We start from the raw sequence: 26,391 nt of genomic DNA on the forward strand, positions 1-26,391 counted from the left end.
GAACATGAAGTCAGATTGTTGTCTTATGTAATTTAAAAAAAAACCACTTTTCATACTACATCCTAAAACATTTCTTATTGACCTTTGTCTCACTGCATATATCTTTACTCTAACTGTCCATATATAATAACTTTCTTATCATCCTATAATCCAACAAAAGGAGTCTTCTTATTGTGGTACATGAAACAAGGATGGTTTTACAGTGTAATAGTGTTTGTCAGTATATATTAATTATTTTAATCTGTGTGTGATGACTTGTTTATTGTAATGATTTCTCTTTCAGAATAATGTTATTTTTACCAATACTTGCTGATGTACAGTGAAAGTTAATAGCAAAGTTTTGTGCAATAAATTGGGTATTCCTTTTAAGGTTATGGATTTTATGAGCTTATTAAGAAATGTGTATAATTATGATTTACAGTTACTCTATTTTTAATGAATTATATGTGTCATGATCTACTTGAAAATAGAGGCTGAAAGATATTCTGACTCACCAAAGATGTTCTGTATAAGCTGTAGTATAGTACAAGTGAAGACATTTTTAAACTCAGGTTTGCATATTTAAAAAAAACTTTATAAAACTGCTTCTCTCTCAAGGTTCAGTTCTTTAGTTTGCAGATTTCTCAACTGTCTTTGTTTGTGTCTCATCTGATTTTTGTGTGCTCTTAAGGTGTGTGTGTGTGTGTATGTTTGTTTTTTTTCTATTATGATATTTTACGAATCATGCTTGTTAGGTGTCTAATATCTGAAAGATAACTTAGGCTTTAGTGTTTTGCACAAGTACCAATTAATGATGCTGCTGACATTCCATGACTTTTGACTTAATACCATACAGAATGTTTGTTTTACCATGAATTCTGAACCTATATTGAAAGCATGAAAGAAGATATCTCATTAAGTTCATTTAAGGAACTTATAAGCTACATACAACTAAAATATACATGCCCACAAATGTTGACCGTAAAACCAAATTATACTTGAGAAATATTTATAGTCATATGACAAAGAAAGTGGTAAGGTTAGAAAACTAAGATAAAGTGTAAGAAATCATAGAAAATTAACCCTGGTCATTCAAAACCCACTTCCACAATTTGTTTGTTTTGTTTTAACATTAATTTTAAACAAAATGGTTTTTGGTCAGTGGTGTCTTCTATATTTCCAGTTTCTTTGCAAAGCTGATTTATTTTAACCTGTTCAGTAGACATTATAAATATGTAACTATATAGAAGGATATCAGCTTTATTTAACAAATGTGTAAGCCTCCGCTTTTTGGAGTTTTATTTGTTTTTAAGATTAAAAATAAAAGTGCCTGATTATACCGTGGTAGATACATATATGTATCTCTCCCATAGTTCCTTTGGTACTGTAGATACTGTTAAAATATTGGGCTATTATTAAAAGACTGATTTGATGAATAGGTCTTGTGATATTGGGTAGTCATGTGGGCCGATGACTGTTTAACTTAACAGTATTTGTTGCCATTGAAAATTTCATTTGTTTTAACATTCAAACGTATATTTTCTGTAGTTTTCATATCTGATGTACCTCTGGTAAACTGTAATATGTGAAGAGGGTATGATTTTTCACATGTGTGGTATACTCATGGATGTCTTTGTTAATCTTAAAAAGACAAAAGCTGACTCTTGCATTCCTCTTTCATGTACATGTCATTGACTTGGTGCTGTGACTGAACAATAGTTGTATAGATACCCTAGTTTTGTCTGTGTGTGATGTGTAGTACCCGTGTTAGGGTACAACCCCACTGTAACTTTGTTCTACTACTTTTCACCCAGTGATTAGCACTTATTTTTTTCTGTCTTTCTAAACACTAGATCAATCTGTCCATTCTGAACATTGTAATAAGTAACTATTCACATTACGAAACATTAAACACAATGCTTTCAGAATGTGTACTCTTCTTTTTGACTGATGAAGAAATTGGTCAGTCATAAAACACTTAGATTATTGGGTCAAGACTTTTAGAAGCTAGACTTTTCTTCAGGCTTATCCCTGATAGAGATTGGGCCAACCAAAAGTACATGGGTTTAATTAGACAAGACTTGTAGAAGGTAGACATTTCTTTCAGGCTTATCCTTGATAAAGATTGGCCTAACCAAAAGTACATGGGTTGTTGGATTGAGACAAGTGAGAAGTCAGTCTTTCCCTCTATGAAATATTTCAGTTATTTAGCTAGCATTGAATAACTAGTGCAAATCAAATTATATGTTTTGTCTTTACTGTTCTATTTTACAACATATTACATGCTGCATTATAAGTAGAATACTCTGTGCCCCTTTATTGAGGATAAGTTTGGTTAAGTGTACATCATTCCCAAACTGGGATGTTGCTCTTCATGTGAAGAAGAAAGTCTACTTCTGTGTTGCTTACACTCTTGTGATTCAACACATCACTGTTGTGGCTACAGGTTGGAATCCAATCAAAAATATACATATCTATGACACTGCAGTCCAGTGTAGGATTATAAGGACCAAGTGTTGTGGAGGCCTATAATAATGATTACTTGTTACAGTTCTGGGTAAAGAACATACCTATTCTGGATGTAGTATGACTTCCCCATATTCTGTATGGATCATGTCTGTACAGACTTGGGATTCTGTCAATAAATGATGAGTATGTTTTATCAATTTCCGAAGGTGAAAATGTATTTCAAGTAATACTTAACTCCAGTGACAATCATATCCTGTCTCCCCACTCAAAGCCAGTATCAGTCTTGAAATTAGTGATGACATTATCTGAGTGAGGTACTTGTATACAGTACCAGGTCAGAGGGCACACTGAGGGTGGAGAAATTTGGAAATTAGTGATGACATTATCTGAGTGAGGTACTTGTATATACTACCAGGTCAGAGGGCACACTAATGAGGGTGGAGAAATTTGGAAATTAGATATTGCTAAGGGTGTTTAAGTGGAGTATGTAAGACCAAATGTTTAGGTAGACAAAGTCAGTGTTAAAGAACAATTATATTATCAGTGGAGGTAAGTATTTTTGTAAATACATATTCAGTCTAGGAAAATGTTCACTTTAGTTACCAACCTAGTAGCTAGAAAGGAAAACATTTAACTTTAAAGTGCTAACATGTGCTGGGAAGAGTTTTTGTTTTCTGTCTCTCTTTGGTAAGATGTTCATAACCAGTGTGTTAACCTTGTACACCTACTTTTAAAACATGGTGGTAATTACAGTTTTGATTGAAGAGTTTTTGTTTTCTGTCTCTCTTTGGTAAGATGTTCATAACCAGTGTGTTAACCTTGTACACCTACTTTTAAAACATGGTGGTAATTACAGTTTTGATTGAAGAGTTTTTGTTTTGTAGTTTTTGGTGATTGTTATTTTTTTAGAAATTCTTGGTTTAAATTCATAGAAAATTGTGAGCTTTGTTCTTGAATGTGCCATATTTTTATAAAGTTCAATCTTCCAAAGAGTAACACATTTATTGAGAAATACAGCCTCTAACTTCAAAAAATGAAATAGCATTTCATGTCAGTATTGTATTAAATGTATTTCTGTGTATATAAACCAAGTTCTAAATTACCAAAAGTTTACTGCATAGGAGTTTTGGTGAGGTATTTTACATAAAGTATTTACTTTCCAAAACTTAGACTGAACATGTTCATTCAATTGTTTTATTTAAGTATTGTACAAATAAAGAGCTGTCAAACACAAATCCTGTGAGTTTTGTTTGTATGCTTACTATAGTGTTGTATCTTCTTATACTAATTATTATATGTATTTTCATTTAGAGTGTAAACTTGTAGTGTTACATTGTAGCTGTGAATTGATAAGACTCTAGTCAAGAAATGGATAGAGAAGTGGACCTCACACTGTTAGCAGGGCCTTCTCAGCTGCCATCTGTATGTCACATTCAGAAATACTAGATGTAAACCATTTCCCTGAGTTACTTGACTGTGGAACTTTCTTTATTGGTATCTTAATGTTAATATGCAGACTTGATTCTGCTATCTTGAAATTTGTAGCTGTGGTGAAACTTGACAGACTTATTTTTTTTCCCTTGCTCCCTCAACACTTACCTTTGTTACTAGATGGTTTTTCAATATTGAATTTTATTGGTCAGTTCCTGTGTCACTGCTTACTGTTAACTATAATTTCAATAGTTGACATTTGTTGCTCCTAAAAATCGTTGGTTAATTCCAAACTGTGATGCAACTTCTCAGTTTTTACGTAACTATTATAGAGTTCCCATACATTGGGATATATTATTTAAAGTTTTCAGATATGGGAATTATTTTTGGAAAATTTTGTAAATCCACATAGGTTTAAAAAAACAATTTTAAAAGTCCAAGAACACACATTATTGTTTTACACTGCTTACTGAGGTCAATTCATCTACTGATTGGTCAGGTTGCAAAGTCTATGCCACCAACCTATGTACAACGTGATCCAGTCAGAAAGTGCCATATAGCATGGGGCAAGACTATTTTAAGTACAGTAATACTTAACAATACTGACCAACAAGAACTTAAATAATTTACAAGTGAAAAAAAAAAACAACTATTCAAAGTATTGATTATAATACATTATGTGGATGTACATTTAATAATATGCCAAGTAGATTGCTAACATTTCTGGTATAGCAATGTAAACTATTTAAAATATCAACTTTTTTATATAGTAACTAGCTGAACCCACATTAACACTGCTAACATTGAGATAGCTCAGACAATCACTACAAAACTTCTCTCCAGGTTACTTGTTTTTTATATAGTAACTAGCTGAACCCACATTAACACTGCTAACATCTAGATAGCTCAGACAATCACTACAAAACTTCTCCAGGTTACTTGTTTTTTATATAGTAACTAGCTGAACCCACATTAACACTGCTAACATCTAGATAGCTTAGACAATCGCTACAAAACTTCTCTCCAGGTTACTTGTTTTATATATAGTAACTAGCTGAACCCACATTAACACTGCTAACATCTAGATAGCTCAGACAATCACTACAAAACTTCTCCAGGTTACTTGTTTTTTATATAGTAACTAGCTGAACCCACATTAACACTGCTAACATTGAGATAGCTCAGACAATCGCTACAAAACTTCTCCAGGTTACTTGTTTTTTATATAGTAACTAGCTGAACCCACATTAACACTGCTAACATCTAGATAGCTCAGACAATCACTACAAAACTTCTCTCCAGGTTACTTGTTTTTTATATAGTAACTAGCTGAACCCACATTAACACTGCTAACATCTAGATAGCTCAGACAATCACTACAAAACTTCTCTTCAGGTTACTTGTTTTTTATATAGTAACTAGCTGAACCCACATTAACACTGCTAACATCTAGATAGCTCAGACAATCACTACAAAACTTCTCTTCAGGTTACTTGTTTTTTATATACTAACTAGCTGAACCCACATTAACACTGCTAACATCTAGATAGCTCAGACAATCACTACAAAACTTCTCTTCAGGTTACTTGTTTTTTATATAGTAACTAGCTGAACCCACATTAACACTGCTAACATCGAGATAGCTCAGACAATCATTACAAAACTTCTCTTCAGGTTACTTGTTTTTTATATAGTAACTAGCTGAACCCACATTAACACTGCTAACATCGAGATAGCTCAGACAATCACTACAAAACTTCTCTTCAGGTTACTTGTTTTTTATATAGTAACTAGCTGAACCCACATTAACACTGCTAACATCTAGATAGCTCAGACAATCACTACAAAACTTCTCTTCAGGTTACTTGTTTTTTATATAGTAACTAGCTGAACCCACATTAACACTGCTAACATCTAGATAGCTCAGACAATCACTACAAAACTTCTCTTCAGGTTACTTGTTTTTATATAGTAACTAGCTGAACCCACATTAACACTGCTAACATCTAGATAGCTCAGACAATCACTACAAAACTTCTCTTCAGGTTACTTGTTTTTATATAGTAACTAGCTGAACCCACATTAACACTGCTAACATCTAGATAGCTCAGACAATCACTACAAAACTTCTCCAGGTTACTTACTTTTTTTATATAGTAACTAGCTGAACCCACATTAACACTGCTAACATCTAGATAGCTCAGACAATCACTACAAAACTTCTCCAGGTTACTTGTTTTTTTATATACTAACTAGCTGAACCCACATTAACACTGCTAACATCTAGATAGCTCAGACAATCACTACAAAACTTCTCCAGGTTACTTGTTTTTTATATAGTAACTAGCTGAACCCACATTAACACTGCTAACATCTAGATAGCTCAGACAATCACTACAAAACTTCTCCAGGTTACTTGTTTTTTATATAGTAACTAGCTGAACCCACATTAACACTGCTAACATCTAGATAGCTCAGACAATCACTACAAAACTTCTCCAGGTTACTTGTTTTTATATAGTAACTAGCTGAACCCACATTAACACTGCTAACATCTAGATAGCTCAGACAATCACTACAAAACTTCTCCAGGTTACTTGTTTTTTATATAGTAACTAGCTGAACCCACATTAACACTGCTAACATCTAGATAGCTCAGACAATCACTACAAAACTCTCCAGGTTACTTGTTTTTTATATAGTAACTAGCTGAACCCACATTAACACTGCTAACATCTAGATAGCTCAGACAATCACTACAAAACTTCTCCAGGTTACTTGTTTTTTATATAGTAACTAACTGAACCCACATTAACACTGCTAACATCTAGATAGCTCAGACAATCACTACAAAACTTCTCTCCAGGTTACTTGTTTTTTATATAGTAACTAACTGAACCCACATTAACACTGCTAACATCTAGATAGCTCAGACAATCACTACAAAACTTCTCCAGGTTACTTGTTTTTTATATAGTAACTAACTGAACCCACATTAACACTGCTAACATCTAGATAGCTCAGACAATCACTACAAAACTTCTCCAGGTTACTTGTTTTTTATATAGTAACTAACTGAACCCACATTAACACTGCTAACATCTAGATAGCTCAGACAATCACTACAAAACTTCTCCAGGTTACTTGTTTTTTATATAGTAACTAACTGAACCCACATTAACACTGCTAACATCTAGATAGCTCAGACAATCACTACAAAACTTCTCTCCAGGTTACTTGTTTTTTATATAGTAACTAGCTGAACCCACATTAACACTGCTAACATCTAGATAGCTCAGACAATCACTACAAAACTTCTCCAGGTTACTTGTTTTTTATATAGTAACTAGCTGAACCCACATTAACACTGCTAACATCTAGATAGCTCAGACAATCACTACAAAACTTCTCTCCAGGTTACTTGTTTTTTATATAGTAACTAGCTGAACCCACATTAACACTGCTAACATCTAGATAGCTCAGACAATCACTACAAAACTTCTCCAGGTTACTTGTTTTTTATATAGTAACTAGCTGAACCCACATTAACACTGCTAACATCTAGATAGCTCAGACAATCACTACAAAACTTCTCCAGGTTACTTGACTGGTGTGTGGGTATCAACTGTGATATTCATATGTAACTAACTGTATTGTAACCCCCAGATGGCGCTACATATCAATGTATCAACAGAACAGTTTCTAAAAGAGAAGTACTGTATGTTGTACAGATATAGTATGAAAAATAAACAAACAATGGTATTAAAAAATTGGCAGTTTTGTACAATTATCTGTAAGCGAAGCTAACAGTTAAGTTTTGTAAATTTGTGATTATGGTTTTTATTGTTTTGAAATGTATAGGTGGCAGGGATATATGACTATACTCGAAGTTTATAAGTGTTGTCCATTCACAGAACAACTATACAGGGAATAGTTATAATATTGACAGAAACCATGGATCCTTGGTTATTATGTATTAGTAAAACTATGCATGTACATGATTCACATCACCCAGATTGTATTTAGTAGTTCTAACTTTTCAAACTACTATTTTAACATAAAATTTAAGTTTTAAAGTGTCGATGACTGTAGCACATGCAACTGTGATATTTTGATAACTTGGTCTCAGTGTTATGATAGATTGATTAAAACCAAGAGCAGTTTCCAGACATACTGGAAATGAAATTTATAGCCACAAAACAGAGTTGTAACTGGTTTACCTTGTATCTTATTGATAATTCTTTGTTTAATGTTTATTAACAAAGGTTTTGAAACTGTCAAGGTTATAATAGACCTTGATGTAACAGAAGCATATCAGAGTAGACGCAGCGTAGAAACTCGAGTCTAGGCACCACTCGCAACCTGTACGTGATAAAATGAAGTACATACCTAGACAGTTTAAGTACTTCATTCTGGAAAATTGCTTGATGCATAAAAAATATGGAAAATGTATTTTACATTTTGTCATTTTCTTGGATTAATGTTTGTAAAAAAGTATGATTTGAGAACAGTATTTGAAAATATCCAAAAATATCCTCATCAAAATATGGGAGAAGTAGAAATGTTGCTTTTATTTTAAAAAAACTGACAAATGTATGGTGACAAAGACTGGAAGAAGTCTTTTAAAGCTATGTTTTAAATGTATCAATTATCAACTTTACACAAATAATTGTTAAAGTGTGAACTAGTTCTTTTAAGTTCAGGAAAGAAATTGAGAAGTGTTTTTGATTGTTTTAATGTATTAGTTAATTCAGAGTTGTGATTATTGTTTTCCTTATTAGATAAGTTATATATAAGGTCACTGAATGTGCTGTTTTATTGCTTGGAAATCATTTGTTTATTTGTATATGAGATGTCATGGATATTCCTTTTCTTACTTAGCTCATGACTCTGGACAACATTACTTTCATCAGTTGGGGAGATGTGATTTCACTGCCCAACTAATTTTTATTAGTTTATGCAAACGGGAAGAGCATTACTTAATGGCTTAGCTCTTTGGATTTGTAATCAGGTGATTGTGATTTGAGGCTGGCTCTTGAGTAAGACGCTACTCTTGTTTTAGTTTGCCCATGTTGTATGATGGGTGTCATCTGTTAGCTGGAGAATTAACCTGTCATGGGATGCTGGTCACTACTCTTGTCTGCTCAGAACTGGACTTCAGAAGCACGGGGCTGACAAGCCTTGCAAAGATATGGTAGACATCTAACTAACTATGGTCGACTCAGTAGCTACAGTGACTCATTTTGAATTCTCTAGGTTAAGAGAAAGATACAAAGATAACATTAATAATGAAAGCAAACAAAGATAGCAATAAAATGAGTGTACAAGACCATGTCTGCTTTAATCAATCTAATGTAACTTTAATAATACCATGTGTACACTAGCTATAAAATATGAAGGAGGAACACATTTCTCTTCTGCTCTGTGTTAGGTCCTAAGGATACATTTAAAATAGTCTTATGAAGGCTACATAAGTCAGGTAGCCATTATAAACCTCAAGTTAATTGTTATAAGTGTATAAAGTATTATATTTACTGTTTCAACAAGTGACACTGATAAAACTATATATTTGTTTAGATTATCAAAGGTACTTTTCACATAATATAGTAGTGGTTTGGTGGTATAGAAATATGTTAAATGATTCTTAAAGCTTATGAAATATGGGAAGAAATTGTAATTTGTTTTGAAACATTTTGGTTTTCTAAACGTTTTTAACTGAGTCTTTTTGTTAATAATGTTTGTGAAGATTCAGGTCAGTTGATAACAGCAATATACGGCGTGTGAAGATTCAGGTCGGTTGATGACAGCAATATACGGCGTGTGAAGATTCAGGTCGGTTGATGACAGCAATATACGGCGTGTGAATGTTTCTTGTGTGAAGATTCAGGTCGGTTGATGACAGCAATATACAGTGTGTGAATGTTTCTTGTGTGAAGATCCAGGTCGGTTGATGACAGCAATATACAGTGTGTGAATGTTTCTTGTGTGAAGATTCAGGTCGGTTGATGACCGCAATATACAGTGTGTGAATGTTTCTTGTGTGAAGATCCAGGTCGGTTGATGACAGCAATATACGGCGTGTGAATGTTTCTTGTGTGAAGATCCAGGTCGGTTGATGACAGCAATATACGGCGTGTGAATGTTTCTTGTGTGAAGATCCAGGTCGGTTGATGACAGCAATATACAGTGTGTGAATGTTTCTTGAACAGTAGATAACTGTAACTAAATCATATAGTGAAGCAAGTTACTATAATTATGTTTATTTCCCAGAGTAACTAAATCAGTATAGTTCTTAGAAAGGTATTGACAGTTATTCTCAGTGTAAGGTTGGAATTTTTATTGTTGAACTAAATTCGTTTGATCTGCTGTCTAATTCTAGTATATGCACTTGTTTTTAGTACTTGAAATGGAAGTATATTTATCAGAATAGTACTGGGCTGGCAGGAATCTCTGTTTGGTTCTTGAGGTCTCAGATTTCTGTTTTGTAGGATCAGAATAACCAGGTGTTTATAAATAATCTTATTGTCAGATTAGAATAATTTATTGTATAACTCCATTGTCTCAGGGTAAGGATTTCTAGAAGAATAATGCAGGGTAATAGGTTTTTTGTTTCGGATAGGATTGTTAAGTTTCTCAACTGATCATGTCAGATTAATGCTTAGAGTTCATCAGAACTGTATAACTTTGCATATATGTGTAACCTCACTGCCCATGGTCAGAGTAATACAGTTACAGTGTTTATCAAGCTTAACCTTATGGTTAGATTTAAACAATGCTGTGATTGTTGGACATGTCATTCTTGTTACAGTGTTAAGTACAGTGCCAGCTAACTATTCATTAAACAACTCTTCTGCTTGGTGTATGTGTGAGTGTCCAACATGAACTTTTACTTGCTCTGAATAAATTTGACAAGTACTTGTAGGTGGAAGTTTATTAACAGATTTAATGTGTGTGTAATCTCATTATTTGTTTATTAACAGATTTAATGTGTGTGTAATCTCATTATTTGTTTATTAACAGATTTAATGTGTGTGTAATCTCATTATTTGTTTATTAACAGATTTAATGTGTGTGTAATCTCATTATTTGTTTATTAACAGATTTAATGTGTGTGTAATCTCATTATTTGTTTATTAACAGATTTAATGTGTGTGTAATCTCATTATTTGTTTATTAACAGATTTAATGTGTGTGTAATCTCATTATTTGTTTATTAACAGATTTAATGTGTGTGTAACCTCGTTATTTGTTTATTAACAGATTTAATGTGTGTGTAACCTCGTTATTTGTTTATTAACAGATTTAATGTGTGTGTAACCTCGTTATTTGTTTATTAACAGATTTAATGTGTGTGTGTAATCTCGTTATTTGTTTATTAACAGATTTAATGTGTGTGTAATCTCATTATTTGTTTATTAAGAGATTTAATGTGTGTGTAATCTCATTATTTGTTTATTAACAGATTTAATGTGTGCATAATCTCATTATTTGTTTATTAACAGATTTAATGTGTGCATAATCTCGTTATTTGTTTATTAACATATTTAATGTGTGTGTAACCTCGTTATTTGTTTATTAACAGATTTAATGTGTGTGTAACCTCGTTATTTGTTTATTAACAGATTTAATGTGTGTGTAACTTCGTTATTTGTTTATTAACAGATTTAATGTGTGTGTAACCTCGTTATTTGTTTATTAACAGATTTCATGTGTGTGTAACCTCATTATTTGTTTATTAACAGATTTCATGTGTGTGTAACCTCGTTATTTGTTTATTAACAGATTTCATGTGTGTGTAACCTCGTTATTTGTTTATTAACAGATTTCATGTGTGCGTAACCTCGTTATTTGTTTATTAACAGATTTCATGTGTGTGTAACCTCGTTATTTGTTTATTAACAGATTTCATGTGTGTGTAACCTCGTTATTTGTTTATTAACAGATTTTATGTTTGTGTAACCTCGTTATTTGTTTATTAACAGATTTTATGTTTGTGTAACCTCGTTATTTGTTTAACAGATTTTATGTTTGTGTAACCTCGTTATTTGTTTATTAACAGATTTTATGTTTGTGTAACCTCGTTATTTGTTTATTAACAGATTTTATGTTTGTGTAACCTCGTTATTTGTTTATTAACAGATTTAATGTGTGTGTAACCTCGTTATTTGTTTATTAACAGATTTAATGTGTGTGTAACCTCGTTATTTGTTTATTAATAGATTTAATGTGTGTGTAACCTCGTTATTTGTTTATTAACAGATTTAATGTGTGTGTAACCTCGTTATTTGTTTATTAATAGATTTAATGTGTGTGTAACCTCGTTATTTGTTTAACAGATTTTGTTTGTGTAACCTCGTTATTTGATTGTTAAATGGATTTAACTTTAACTTTTTTGTGGTCATTTTAACAGTTCTGTCTTTATTTTCAGTAGGTGGACATAAGTGTGACAAGCATTTATTATAAAACTATATGAGTAATGCTGTATGCACTGAAAAAACTGTAACAGATTTCTTGTGTTTCCTTTCTTATTGTAATAATACAGTATTTTTAACAAATGTATAGAAGGAAACACAGTTTTACTGATCCTTGATTTTGTTTTAACTTTAATAGGGACATTAAACACATTGTAGCCCTAGAACTTGTTTATAAAACAACTTTTACATATATAAATGTGTTGATTACTAAACTAACTTACCAGTCTTGTGTCTATTATTCTCAGACTACAACATACCTCAGTTTTGTATACATACTCTAGACTACAACACACCTCAGTTTAGTTTACATGTGGTGGCTAATAGATATTTCTGTGTTCATTTATAAAGTTAAATTATTTGTAGTAAATTCTGTACTTTCTATTTTACCCTAAAATATTAAGTTTTGTAAAAGTTTTTGCTTTTTAAATAATTACATTTGCCCATGAATAAAATGATCTGACAGAATGAAAACTCCAGTGATACATTCTTGAAAATACCAAAAATATCTTATTTAAACTTGGGCTGGAGCTTGCACCTACAGTTGTTCGGTGCACAGATCTGTCTACTGTAGTGTGATGTTCTTAAACACCAGTAGGAACTGGATGTCTTCATTCATACAGTGTTTGTGATGTTGTCCAGAACTAGATGTCTTCATTCATACAGTGTTTGTGATGTTGTCCAGAACTAGATGTCTTCATTCATACAGTGTTTGTGATGTTGGGGGTGTTGTCCAGGTTTATGACCTTTAAAGTTACAATTTGAAAACAGAATATAGTTTGTAAAGTAAAATGGTATTATGTTGTTTATGGTACAAAGTAAGTTGGTTTCCCAACTTTTGTTCCATCATTACAGAATTCTTCAATAAAGTATAATTTTTCTTCATAACTATGTAAAAATAGTATCTATTTATAATCCTTCTAGCTGTATTGAATATATTGATATATTTCCAGTAGAAAATGTGGAAGAATTATGTGAGTGTACTATAAACACAAAATTTCTGGTGAGAACATTTTTGTAATAAAAGAATAAAACAGTTGTTATATTAACTACATTTCATGTTTGAAGCTGTTTCAGGGCTAGTGCATAAAACTATTCTGAAACAGAATGCAATTTTCTATCAAATATCTAGTGTGTTGAGGTCACTTTATCTCAACTTTATCAAAATGTGTAACACTTCCCTCAGGTTGCACTACAGGTTGTTTAAGACAAGACTTCTGGAAACAAGCCATTATTACATTAATTGTTGTTATGTTGATGCTACAAGTGTGGTTTTATTTATGACTATTTTTCACAGCATTCAAGTTCAGAAAAACAATTCCTTCTCTTGTTCTAGTTGGCACCTGGGAGACTATGGGAACTAATAAGTTTCCTCAAATTATTTAAGAAAGTTTTTATATCGCTTATGGTTTTTAAACTGCTGTGTTTTCATAAAGTACCAAATTGTTAATATACTATTCACTGTAGGCAGGGTCCTCAGGTCATATTAGGTTAAATAGTTTTGTTTTTGCCTGACATAACACTAAGTGTGGAGAGCAGCAGTAAATTAATGGGATTACAACACTAAAATACTGGGTTTGATTCTCCAATATGATCATAAAAAGAATGGTTGGAGCACTTGACTCACAACCTGCTGAATCAAATAGAATCACTAAACATTTTTGTCCTACCGTAAAAGTCATGGGGTGTAATAATGTGACGGTCAATCCCACATTGTCTGCCAGGAGGTCGGTGGTAATTTTACGGATTCACAGTAAAAAAATTGTTGTTTCAGCTTCCTGACAGAGTACAGATAGCCCATCATGTAATAACAACCTTCTATTTATTGTGTATGTTAGTTGTTACTAAGAACCCACAAAGTCATGGACCCTTGAGCCACAACTTAGAGGAATGTATTTAAAAACCTCTGACTTGTAGGTTAAATTAATTGTCTACCTTGCTTTATTGGATAAGTTATAAATCTGCCAATATAAAAAGTTATGTTCATGGTTTGTTTAACCTTTACATATTTAACCTTTTCACTAAGCTAGAGCACTAATCACTTGTTTTCCAGATTCTGTATCACTTTAAGAAAATTTTACTTTTAATAAAACAATAATGGTTTTACATGTATTTTTACTTAATTCTGTGTCCAGTAGTCAAAGTACAGTCACAACAGTTCATTACAAGTTTCTTTTACCTGTTGGAATTGTGTCGAACTAAAGATAGGAAAGTTGTGTTATTAAACATGCTTGACATGTTGCTAAGGATTTGATAAAACATCCTTTCAACCAAAACAACTTGGGTGCACGGAAAACATATTTTTCTTTTATTTTGGCATTTAATAGACTAAAAGGTGACAAGCTGTCTTCCCTGTTTATATAAATGAAGTTTTATATTGCTGACTTGACGTGTGTATGTACATATCTGTGGGTGTTTTTGTGTTGTCTTTTTTCTTTCACTTTGGGAGACTCGTGGAATGGGATTTTTTATATCTACGTAAGTCAATAACAAAATGTTACTTTGATGTGACTGTTCCTGTATAGTTTTCTGCAATTACGAAAAAACACTTTGTGGTTGTACCAGTAGTTAAAAACAGTTTAACTATTTACTTGTGGTGTTTACTAAGATGTTTTCCATGAACAAAAAAATAAAGTTAGTAACCAATCGTTCTTGTGTGAAAATGTTATTTGAATATTTCACCAACGTTGAGAAGTTGAACTTCCTTTGTGTATTCAATGGAGGTCGAGTACTGTTTGGATACGGTACTGCTATTGACACGTGTAAAACCAAATGAATAGGATATATCATCCTACCATTAAGAAGTGACATCCTGGTATCGTGTCTTCCGAACTTAGTGTATCATTTAGAATAAAGAACTTGAATATCTACTTCCTGGAAATGTAACGTTAGCCGTTAAAAGATTGTGATTTTGTAGAAACTAAATTATTTTTTGGTTAATTAGTGTGTGTATCGTAGGCCTAAAGTACCTGCGGACAAATTACATATTGGTAAATATCTAAACACTAAATAAATATAAAGTTTAAATACATAATAAACAATTGAACACCACTCTAATGGTTTACTTGCTTAAAGGGAAGTGTTTTATAACTATTATATGATATAAACTGATATGCACAGAACAGTTTTATGGATCTTATAAAGAGAATATAAGGATTTTGGTTTTCATTGGTTACAATCAAACACACGAATATTCCACATCTTTGATTTTGGTTTTCATTGGTTACAATCAAACACACGAATATTCCACATCTTTGATTTTGGTTTTCATTGGTTACAATCAAAGACACGAATATTCCACATTCTTGATTTTGGTTTGTATTGGTTACAATCAGAGACACGAATATTCCACATTATTGATTTTGGTTTGTATTGGTTACAATCAGACACACGAATATTCCACATCCTTGATTTTGGTTTTCATTGGTTACAATCAGACACGAATATTCCACATTCTTGATTTTGGTTTGTATTGGTTACAATCAGACACATGAATATTCCACATTCTTGATTTTGGTTTTCATTGGTTACAATCAAACACACGAATATTCCACATTCTTGATTTTGGTTTTCATTGGTTACAATCAAACACACGAATATTCCACATTCTTGATTTTGGTTTTCATTGGTTACAATCAAACACACGAATATTCCACATTCTTGATTTTGGTTTGTATTGGTTACAATCAGAGACACGAATATTCCACATTCTTGATTTTGGTTTGTATTGGTTACAATCAGAGACACGAATATTCCACATTCTTGATTTTGGTTTTCATTGGTTACAATCAGAGACACGAATATTCCACATTCTTGATTTTGGTTTTCATTGGTTACAATCAAACACACGAATATTCCACATTCTTGATTTTGGTTTGTATTGGTTACAATCAAACACACGAATATTCCACATTCTTGATTTTGGTTTGTATTGGTTACAATCAAACACACGAATATTCCACATTCTTGATTTTGGTTTGTATTGGTTACAATCAAACACACGAATATTCCACGTTCTTGATTTTGGTTTGTATTGGTTACAATCAAACACACGAATATTCCACATTCTTGATTTTGGTTTGTATTGGTTACAATCAAACACACGAATATTCCACGTTCTTGATTTTGGTTTGTATTGGTTACAATCAGACACGAATATTCCACGTTCTTGATTTTGGTTTGTATTGGTTACAATCAGACACGAATATTCCACGTTCTTGATTTTGGTTTTTATTGGTTACAATCAGACACACAAATATTCCACGTTCTTCATTTTGGTTTTCATTGGTTACAATCAGACACACGAATATTCCACATTCTTCATTTTGGTTTTCATTGGTTACAACCAGAGACACGAATATTCCGCATTCTTCATTTTGGTTTTCATTGGTTGCAATCAGAGACACGAATATTCCACTTTCTTTGTTCTAAAAAAGGTTAAGCTGTTCCTACACATTACATGGAATGATTTCCTGGTGTTCTCAGAAGACTGTTTCCACGCATAATTTGGATTGGCTTCCCGTATCTAAAATATTAATCTATTCCCACACATTAGGTGAATGGCTTCCTGATATCCCAAGAATACTACGCTTTTTCCACGCACATAATTTGGAATGCTTTGGCTGATGTTAGGATATACTTTGTCCTGTTTGGCTATGTGCTTTGGGGGAAGTTTGTTATCTCATTTAATGTAGCTTTTGTACATCCAAATCTGATGAATAAGCTTGTTTATAGTTCCAAATAAATTTTATATTTTAGTTTCATTGGTCAGCTGTACTCCAAGCTCGCTTCTATTGAAAAGCTTTTTAAATTCATCTGGTGTTGTTTTGACTTGTAACTAGTTGAATTGTCTGCTAAAATTACGTCTTGTGTTTTATGATCACGGAATGGGCAAATAAGCAGTCGTCTGAAAATAAACTTCGTGTTTTACTGTAATATATATATACTCATGAGGTTTGTAGAAATACTGGTTTCACGGTGTAATTTTATGACATTTCAACTTTGCAATGTTATCAGTAGTTCTGTATGCAGAGGAAAACTTGTATAATATATAGTTTCCGGAAGGTGAAGAAATTAGTAACCATGAAGGCCCACAGTGTGTTGTGGAATACAGCATGGATACCTTATAAGTATACAATCACTTGAATATGGGAGTGTTATTAGAGATCCAGGAAAAGTCTAGGGTATAAGATGAGCCATTCAGGGATCTTTACGATGTTGAAGAGACATAACATCTACACATTGATGTGTCGCAGAAAGACATCCAATGTGATGAACACGTAATCTAACATTTAACCAGTCTGAAGCTGACACATTGATTACAGAGACTCTGGGAAGAAATAACGTCTCTAACTACAGTGTCTGTGAATAACTAACTGCTTTTTTTCATAAAAGTTCAATCAACAGAAAGCAAAATGTTTGAAAACGAAATAGAAAGGAAACTGTATTTTTTAAAGACAAAACATATAATTAACGTATGAACCAAAACAAAAGCATGCGGGTCATTCAGGTCAAATAGTACACTGTGATTAGTTGAAAAAAAAAAACAATCTTTATAGGTTTAATGACGGGGGCCGACTTTTTGTAAATTTGGTGCACATATGCAAAGGTTTCCTTCACTGCCCATTCAGGACATTTCTAAATTTATCTAGTGTAAGCTGTTAGGTGGAATTATATTACTAGCTCTGAAAATCGATTCATGTTGCTATCTAGAGTTAAGAAGTGGAAGCCATTTAGGTCTCTGTGACAGGTTTGGATTCACCTAAGTGGGTCATTTAGGGATGTGTTAGTCCTCCGTGTGTTAGGTAAGTAGTTGAAGTGTAATAGTGATGTTCACATACAAGTTGTTATCTTCCAACGTTTTTATTTTATCGTCACCGGCATGAAAATACATTGAGTTTTAATTCATATAAATATTTATGTTGGACATGGATGTAGGCACGTCCAAGCATAAAGCAATAAGGTACTAATTGGAATATGGTTTTACTAATCTGTTTATGATACAGAGTAGTCATGCAACACCAGGACTGATAGGTTACAGAAAAAGTCCAGTGCTGGCCACCAGAATAATTCTCAGTACATCACTAATATATTACAAGATACCTGGGAATGACCAACTTTGCGCGAAATAAAAAAAAAACAATCAAACTGGGAACTTAATTATGTCAGGAAAATTACTTCAAAAGAGAGTTTGTTTCCAAGTGAAAATCTACTTAGGTAGTTGATGATTATAGCTTGTATTTTTCAAGATGAGAAATTACACAATGTTGAAAAAAAAATTCGGCACTTTGTTGTATAAAACTGGCTTCTCGTTAGAAAGAAATGGCTCTATTTAAATAAAACAATTGTCAAACACATTTTCCACTTGAATACAAGATTAAAACTTTTCAAAAAATGATTGAAAAAGACAGAAAAACCAATTTTGAATACAAAACAAATATAACGATTCAATTCGTGTAAAGAAAAATTAGAGCAGTTGAACCATCTTTCAAAAACTTCATTTAATTATCGTATTCAAGTTTTAGTTATAAGTGTTTACAAAGTATGATTTATCAAAGTAACACCATCTTTTTGAAAAACTCTGTACTTATGAACAGGAATCCAACATCAATTGTTTGTTTTAAAGCGAGAGTTGGTGAAACACTACTCTGGATCTGACCAACCCTCTTAATCCTAAGGAGAGTTGGACTAATAACCTGTATGAACAGTGAGAATCACAACTAATTGTGTGAAACTTGTAATCATGGACTATTTTAAAACAAGTTGTAGTATACGTAATTTTTGTGACAAGTGAAAGGTTACTGGCTTTTAAATTTCGTCTAGGTTTTAGCCTCTTAAAACCATACATTTTAATCAAGTTCCATTTGTTTGCCTTAGTAAAGTTATAAAATGCACAGAGAAATAAGTTGTTGACAGTACGAAACTCAATCAACTATCTTTTACTGACCGCTAATAATTAGTTTTCTATATAAAACATATGGTTTAAATTCTTAACCCACGTGATTAAACATTGAACTCGTATGTCGTTATTTTTTTAAAAAATAGTAAAGAACAGAACATAAATAGAGAAAAAAGTGGATTCAAAATTTTAAACCAATTTTGATTTACTCATGATATCACTTCAGGAACTTTGTATATCACAACCTTCACGAAATGAGCCGTCTAAGTGAAGTTCTGATTGGTTACAAAGAAGTCACATAATATTTATTGCTTCAATACACGTACTTGTTTAACGAGATGAAAAAACTAAAGATAATATAAACTTGTGTTGATAAAACGTTTCTAATTATGAATGATGGTTCTGTAAGTTTGGTGCTCAAATTTTTACACTTGCCAACAATTTATAATACAATGTGACAATCAAGTAAACTTGTACAGACGTGCTTGAATATTATAGAACTATATATACCACGTTAGCTTAGAATTATATATATGTATATATATACGTAAACATGGTTAATTGGGTTTTAAAATACGTGCTTCGAAAATTTGTAGCGAAGCCAGCGCCCTCTAAAGTGGGGTCCTAATTTAATAGAATTTGAACGTGTGTACTACAGATACTGGCCATTTAGTCCTGAGATAAACATAAATCTAACGTATCTTCTATAAAAGCTCGGTCATAATAAATAAAGTTAGTGACTGATTTATTTCACCACTTTTTCAGTTCGTGGTGACTATAGAAAAGTACATTGAGTTTTTTGTGTGAATATACTTTTTTATGAACGTTATTTTTAACTGAAAAATCGTCATTTTCCTAATTGAAAATATTGGCCACTAGGGTCCTCTACACTGTTGGTCTGCTACTTTCTGACAAAGTTATTGTTGAACGTTCTACATACAGCCTTACCCATCTATCCTGTCAAGTTACTACCAAGTTCTTGTTGGTGTTATATTTTATTATATGGTAGATAGTTCTTGAGAACCTAACTTAATCTATTCGACATATGTTCTTTACCTTGCACTGTAAATATTCGCTGTACTGTTTGGTGTACATATTAAGTGCATCATTTGAAAACGTTTATACAACCGGTTTAGTCTTAAACCTTAACGGGTACGTGGGGTATTTCAGAAGTTTTCATAATCTATTTTTCGTACATTTCCATATTTATTCTGAGTACATGAGTATTCACACGTATTCAAAAGTAACTTATAATGTAAATATTTAAAAGTAAAGGCGTGTTTATTTTTAAACATTTCAATAGAGTTTTTAAACTACGTTTTTAATGTGTTCTTTGTTATTCGTGATTTTAACGCTAATGGAAATTATTAAAATACACAACTATTAATATAAATAAAATAGCGACCTCTAACCTTCGAATATATCTTTTATTACCCTAATTTCGCTTTACAACTTCTTTAGGAACAGATTATTCCATTTATTAACGAACGTGTAGGTTATAACCCGCTTCTGAAAAAAATTATAAAACAAAATTAGTGTAATAAGAGATATATTTGAAGGGTAGAGGTCGCTATGTTATTTATAATTATATTAGTGACTTCGTTATCTTTCAAAATATACACCTTAGGTTTGCGTCTTTTTTCTACACTACAGGTAACATATGCAGTGAAAACACTTTTACAGGGTCACCACTTTCTTATCTTCTTTCCATATATATATTTACGCATATGGTAATTAAATAATTATTAGCTGTCACTTATGATACACGGATTTGAATCTCGATACAAATAGAAGAATTTCGCTCTTTAACTATTAAAAATTAAATGAATTAACGAAGTAACTCAAATTCCACCTTAACTTTTATAGCGGGTATTCGGCTAAATTGCAGGGAATACAACGGAAATTGTAAGAATAATCTGATCAGTGTAGCGTCAAGATTTTAAACATTTATGAACGTTCGTACCAAGTGTAAATTATAACAACGAATACAAATTACACGCGCACACTAACTACTAATATAATTGTTGTATAGAGAGTGAAAGGAGTCTGGTTCTTTCGTGATCAATTTCTCGTTCTTACAGAACGGACGTAATCAGAGCTTTAGGGCACTTTTTCCCGCTATCCTAAAGGAACCAAAGAAGACAGATTTTTTTATGCACAGTTTATGACTTATTGCATAAATTTAAAAAAATGTTCATGAAAAAAAGCAATGGCTGTCAGTGTCACAATGTTAAACTGCGTCAAGTCAGTGTTTTGATCTTCAAAATCTTAACAAAAAACTTCGAGCAGAGCGATATTTTTCTCAGTTTTTAAAACAAGCGAGATAAAACAGCACTTCTCTAGCGATTCGCTAAAATTATTCAACTTTCCCTGTTCTAACAAAAGCCTGTATCGTGGCGACGCCGTCCGGCTGTGGACGAGTCTGTGTACGCTCTGTGAATTTACCAAGACACGTGCGAGCCAGAACCTCTACTATCTCGAAGATGACCATGAAAGAAAACCCTATGTACACTCCCAAGATCCCTCCAACGTTTCCAGTAAGAAGTGAAAACTAGAAGAAGAGAGAGAAAAGTAATAATCTCAGTTAACGCTCGTGATCTAAAAATGTGTCCGCTAAATGACTCGAGGCTTACGTCATTAGGTGAAATCTGACACGAGACAACCGATGGAATTGGATTAAAGTTTGTATATTTAAATTTTAACGATTTGGTTATATGTTTCAACGCAATTCCCGAAACGTATAATTACATCCTAAATAAAGTTTTGCCTGAGATAATTATTATTTTACAGAAAATAGTTACCGTTTACAAATATTACTCTCGTTGAATCACTGAGAATGTATGCTTTATATTGCACGTCTTTAAATAGTTAAGTTTTAATAAAGAGTTCTTTATTCGTGATTTAATAAAACTTGAAATACTAACCCTAACCTATTAACTGTGTTTATATATAAATTCAGTGATGTTAAAACTCTAACGCAAACCAATGCGATTTTATTTACATGCTACAGAAATTTAACACGACTTTTTTTTCCTCAACCCAGTTGTGGAGGCTTGTCAAAGCTCGTTTGTCCTGATTTAAAACGTTGTTCACAGGTTAAATGATAGAGTTTGAATATCAGAATCAACAGGTAGAGGATAACTTACCGAATATTTAGGTTCCTGAAGAATTTCTTCATAACTCATTGACTGGAAGTATATCACAGCTTTCACTTTTTCTGTGCTAGGAAATAAAATCAGGCTAAGAAGCTGTTTAGAAACAATGCCGAAAAAATTCCAGGGTACGAAATATACTATAGTTAGTAAAGACCCTAAACATATTTCACAACAATTCCCAGGGTACAAAATATACTGTTTTCTTGTTTAAGTTAACCTTTGTTTGAGGACTTATTCAACAACATGTTGAGCCCAGGACGACCAGGTGACGAGGGTGCTCGATTCGTCGTCTGAGTGTCGCGGATTCCAATCCCCGCCTCATAAAACACGCTCGCCCTTTCAGTCGTAGGGCGTTATATGTGACGACCAATCCCACTTCACGTTCATTTTTATAAATCAGAGGAGGCTTTTCGTTAAAACTACAATTAATAAACAGGGTCAAAAGAATATGTGAAATGTTCCTTGTATGCATAAGTTTATCAACCCAGTGATGTAAATCGTCTTATAACACATTTCAGAGTAGACAACAATAGCTTTGGTTCGGATCCCCATCGCACAAAATGCTCGCCCTTTCAGCTGTGAGGGTGTTATAATATAAAAGTGTAACCTAAGAGTTGTCGGTGGATGGTGATGACTAGCTGCCTACCTTCTAGTCTTACACTGCTAAATTAAGTACAACTAGCACAGATAACCCTCGTGTAGTTTAGCGCGAAATTTAAAACAAACAAAACTATCACCGAAAAAACCGCAAGATCGAGGGTTGTTTTAATTTAGGTTTAGACTACGGGATTACATGGTATGCGTGTGACTAGCTATTACCATAAATCTGGCCCGGTGGTTAAGGTGCTCGACTCGTAATCTGAGGGTCGCGGGTTCGCATCCCCATCGCGCCAAACATGCTCGCCCTTTCAGCCTTGGGGGCGTTATAATGTTACAGTCAGTCCCACTATTTGTTGGTAAAAGAGTTGACGATGGGTGGTGATGACTAGTTGCCTTCTCTCTAGTCTTACACTACTAAATTAGGGACGGCTAGCGGATATACCCCTCGTGTAGCTTTGCGCGAAATACAAAACAAACAACGACTTCTTATCGATGTTTTTATCTCGCAGTGTGATTACATTGTTTGCTTCACTATGTTTCAAGTTATTAACTAATAGAGACTCCAGATTTTATTTTGAGATACTTCAATAAACGACACGATACTTTATAAATAAACAAACTGTTAAAATACTTACTCGGAAACATCTTGTGTCTGGTTTTGTCGGTTTGGATCTTTCAGTAGCTGACACTGTAAAAGAGATATTAGTTTGGTAACAAGAAAACCAATCACAATGTTGTGATCCTTTTAAGAAACAATGCTTAACAAATATTACCATTTAATGTAACACCATTACGATTATGCGTGCGATATCTTTCAAGACGAGCTTAGCCCTGTTGATTGGCGTGCCAAACTGTGGATTCAAGGGTCCGTGGTTCGCGTCCCATTACAATAAAAAATTACACTCCGAACTTTGAACCTTTAGATGCGTTATAAGAGCGATACTCAAGTTCTAGTATTTGATTGGAGTATCCCACAAGTCAGTGCTGTTATTGGCTAGCTAGCTGCTTTTCCTCTAATCCATCAGTTTAAAATAAGTTCAGGTACTCCTCATGACGACCGGGCACTCGACTCGTAATCCGAGGGTTCGAATTCCCGTCACACCAAACATGGTCACCCTTTCATTCGTGGGAACGTTATAACGTTACAGTCAATCCCACTATTCGTTGGCAAAAGAGTAGCCCAAGAGTTGACGGTGAGTCGTGATGTCTACTTACCTTCCCTCTACTCTTACACTGCTAAATTAGGGATAGCTAGTGCAGATAGCCCTTGTGCATCTTCGCGCGATATTGAAAACAAACCAACTTCTTATGACAAACTATTGTCTTTTAACATCTTAAGTTTAATTTTTTAAATAGTAATTCACTCATACAGCAAAATGTATTTATTTACGAAACGATCTCAGGATAGAAATACATTAAAATAAACGTTAAATATTATTTCTTAACTTCAACACTTTAAATAAGTCATTGTTATCAATAACAAAAATATGATTTTTTTCTTATTATTAAAACTTGCCCTTCTGTAACTCATGGATAAAGTTGATACAAGAGGTTATACTGAGGTCCTAGATGAATCACAAGCAAGACGTGGTTTTTGCTGTAATTATAGTATTATGCCACTGTTGGATCCCGTTTACAACCAATAATAACAAAGGTCTTTCGTAGCAGGTGGGAATACAATGGACTATCTACGCTCTGCGCACTGCGTGGAATCGAATCTCAGATTTTTAGCATCGTGAGTCTGTAAACTGTTTACTCATTTAAGGACTGTGAATATTCCTGTTTTTTATCATAATTGAATTACTGTTGTTAGTTAAATATTTGTATTTACGACAAACTTACTAAGGCTTGCTCTCCAAATTCTGAACCACTGATTATAATACTTATAAACACACTTACAGTTTAAAGCGCGGGAGATATTTTGTAGTAGCGAACGTATTCGAACCTGGTTCACCAACTTCAAAAACCAGAGTTCTACCACGTGCCCCTTCTATTACTGAGATGTTTTGCTCGGCAGGGCTAGGTGGGTTAAGGTGTTCGACTCGTAATCTGAGGGTCGCGGGCTCGAATCCCCGTCACACCAAACATGCTCGCCTTTTCAGCCGTGGGGGCGTTATAATGTTTGATCAATCCCACTATTCGTTGATAAAAGAGTAGTCCAAGAGTTGGCGGTGGGTGGTGACGACTAGTTGCCTTTCCTCTAGTCTTACACTGCTAAATTAGGGATGGCTAGCGCAGATAGCCCTCGTGTAGCTTTGCGCGAAATTCAAAAACAAACAAACAATACTAAGACGTTTTTTTCTTTCGGGGGGGGGCGGTTCTTAAGATACCACTGATACTAATTTCGTCGTATGTCAGTTCTTGGTAAACGTCATAATGATGATGTAATGGGCGCTTAACGTGTGTAATGTGTAATGGACGTGTGTAATGTCAGTTTTATTGTATTACTTGTAGTTTTGTTTCTTTTTAACGTTTCAAGTATCCACGTGACTGTAATTACTAATTGGGAGAAAAAGAGTCCTTATGTGTGTTTTTAAATGACATTTATGTAATAAAACATTTTCTATATTTTCAATACGCTTCCTGTTATTTGTTAATGGAAAAAGCATTCCAATAAGTTGATAAGAATTGTATAGATACTCTCTCTACAGTAAATATTGTAACAATGTGGCTAACATTATACACATTGTAACAATGTGGTGTGACCGACATTATACACATTGTAACAATGTGGTGTGGCCGACATTATACACATTGTAACAATGTGGTGTGGCCGACATTATACACATTGTAACAATGTGGTGTGGCCGACATTATACACATTGTAACAATGTGGTGTGGCCGACATTATACACATTGTAACAATGTGGTGTGACCAACATTATACACATTGTAACAATATGGTGTGACCAACTTTATACACACTGTAACAATGTGGTGTGACCAACTTTATACACATTGTAACAATGTGGTGTGACCGACATTATACACATTGTAACAATGTGGTGTGACCGACATTATACACATTGTAACAATGTGGTGTGACCGACATTATACACACTGTAACAATGTGGTGTGACCAACATTATACACACTGTAACAATGTGGTGTGACCAACATTATACACACTGTAACAATGTGGTTGTGACCAACATTATACACATTGTAACAATGTGGTGTGACCAACATTATACACATTGTAACAATGTGGTGTGATAACATTATACACACTGTAACAATGTGGTGTGACCAACTTTATACACACTGTAACAATGTGGTGTGACCAACTTTATACACATTGTAACAATGTGGTGTGACCAACATTATACACATTGTAACAATGTGGTGTGGCCGACATTATACACATTGTAACAATGTGGTTGTGGCC

At 33.3% G+C, this 26,391-nt stretch overlaps 2 protein-coding genes across 3 annotated transcripts in view; one reads left to right on the forward strand and one right to left on the reverse strand.

Moving 5' to 3' along the window:
- The window catches only part of LOC143234660 (serine/threonine-protein phosphatase 6 regulatory ankyrin repeat subunit A-like), a 39,837-nt gene extending 30,937 nt beyond the window's left edge, over positions 1-8,900 (forward strand). The window contains exon 9 of the transcript XR_013018747.1: positions 8,761-8,900. The gene's annotated coding sequence lies outside the window, so the exon portion shown is untranslated. The remainder of the gene's footprint in view (positions 1-8,760) is intronic.
- Positions 8,901-8,997: 97 nt separating this feature from the next.
- Positions 8,998-26,391, reverse strand: part of LOC143234659 (degenerin unc-8-like) — a 33,374-nt gene continuing 15,980 nt past the window's right edge. The window contains exons 12-14 of one of the 2 annotated variants that reach the window (XM_076472185.1): positions 23,639-23,691; positions 22,395-22,470; positions 8,998-9,131 (exon numbers count right to left, since the gene is read on the reverse strand). In XM_076472185.1, the coding sequence (XP_076328300.1) occupies positions 9,108-9,131; positions 22,395-22,470; positions 23,639-23,691 (153 nt within the window). In that variant the 3' untranslated portion in view covers positions 8,998-9,107. Of the gene's footprint in view, positions 9,132-20,937; positions 21,800-22,394; positions 22,471-23,638; positions 23,692-26,391 lie in introns of those variants that run through there. The other variant, XM_076472184.1, reaches the window with a different exon arrangement.

This window comes from Tachypleus tridentatus, chromosome 12, assembly GCF_004210375.1.
Source record: "Tachypleus tridentatus isolate NWPU-2018 chromosome 12, ASM421037v1, whole genome shotgun sequence".
NCBI classification, from domain to species: Eukaryota; Metazoa; Arthropoda; class Merostomata; order Xiphosura; family Limulidae; genus Tachypleus; species Tachypleus tridentatus.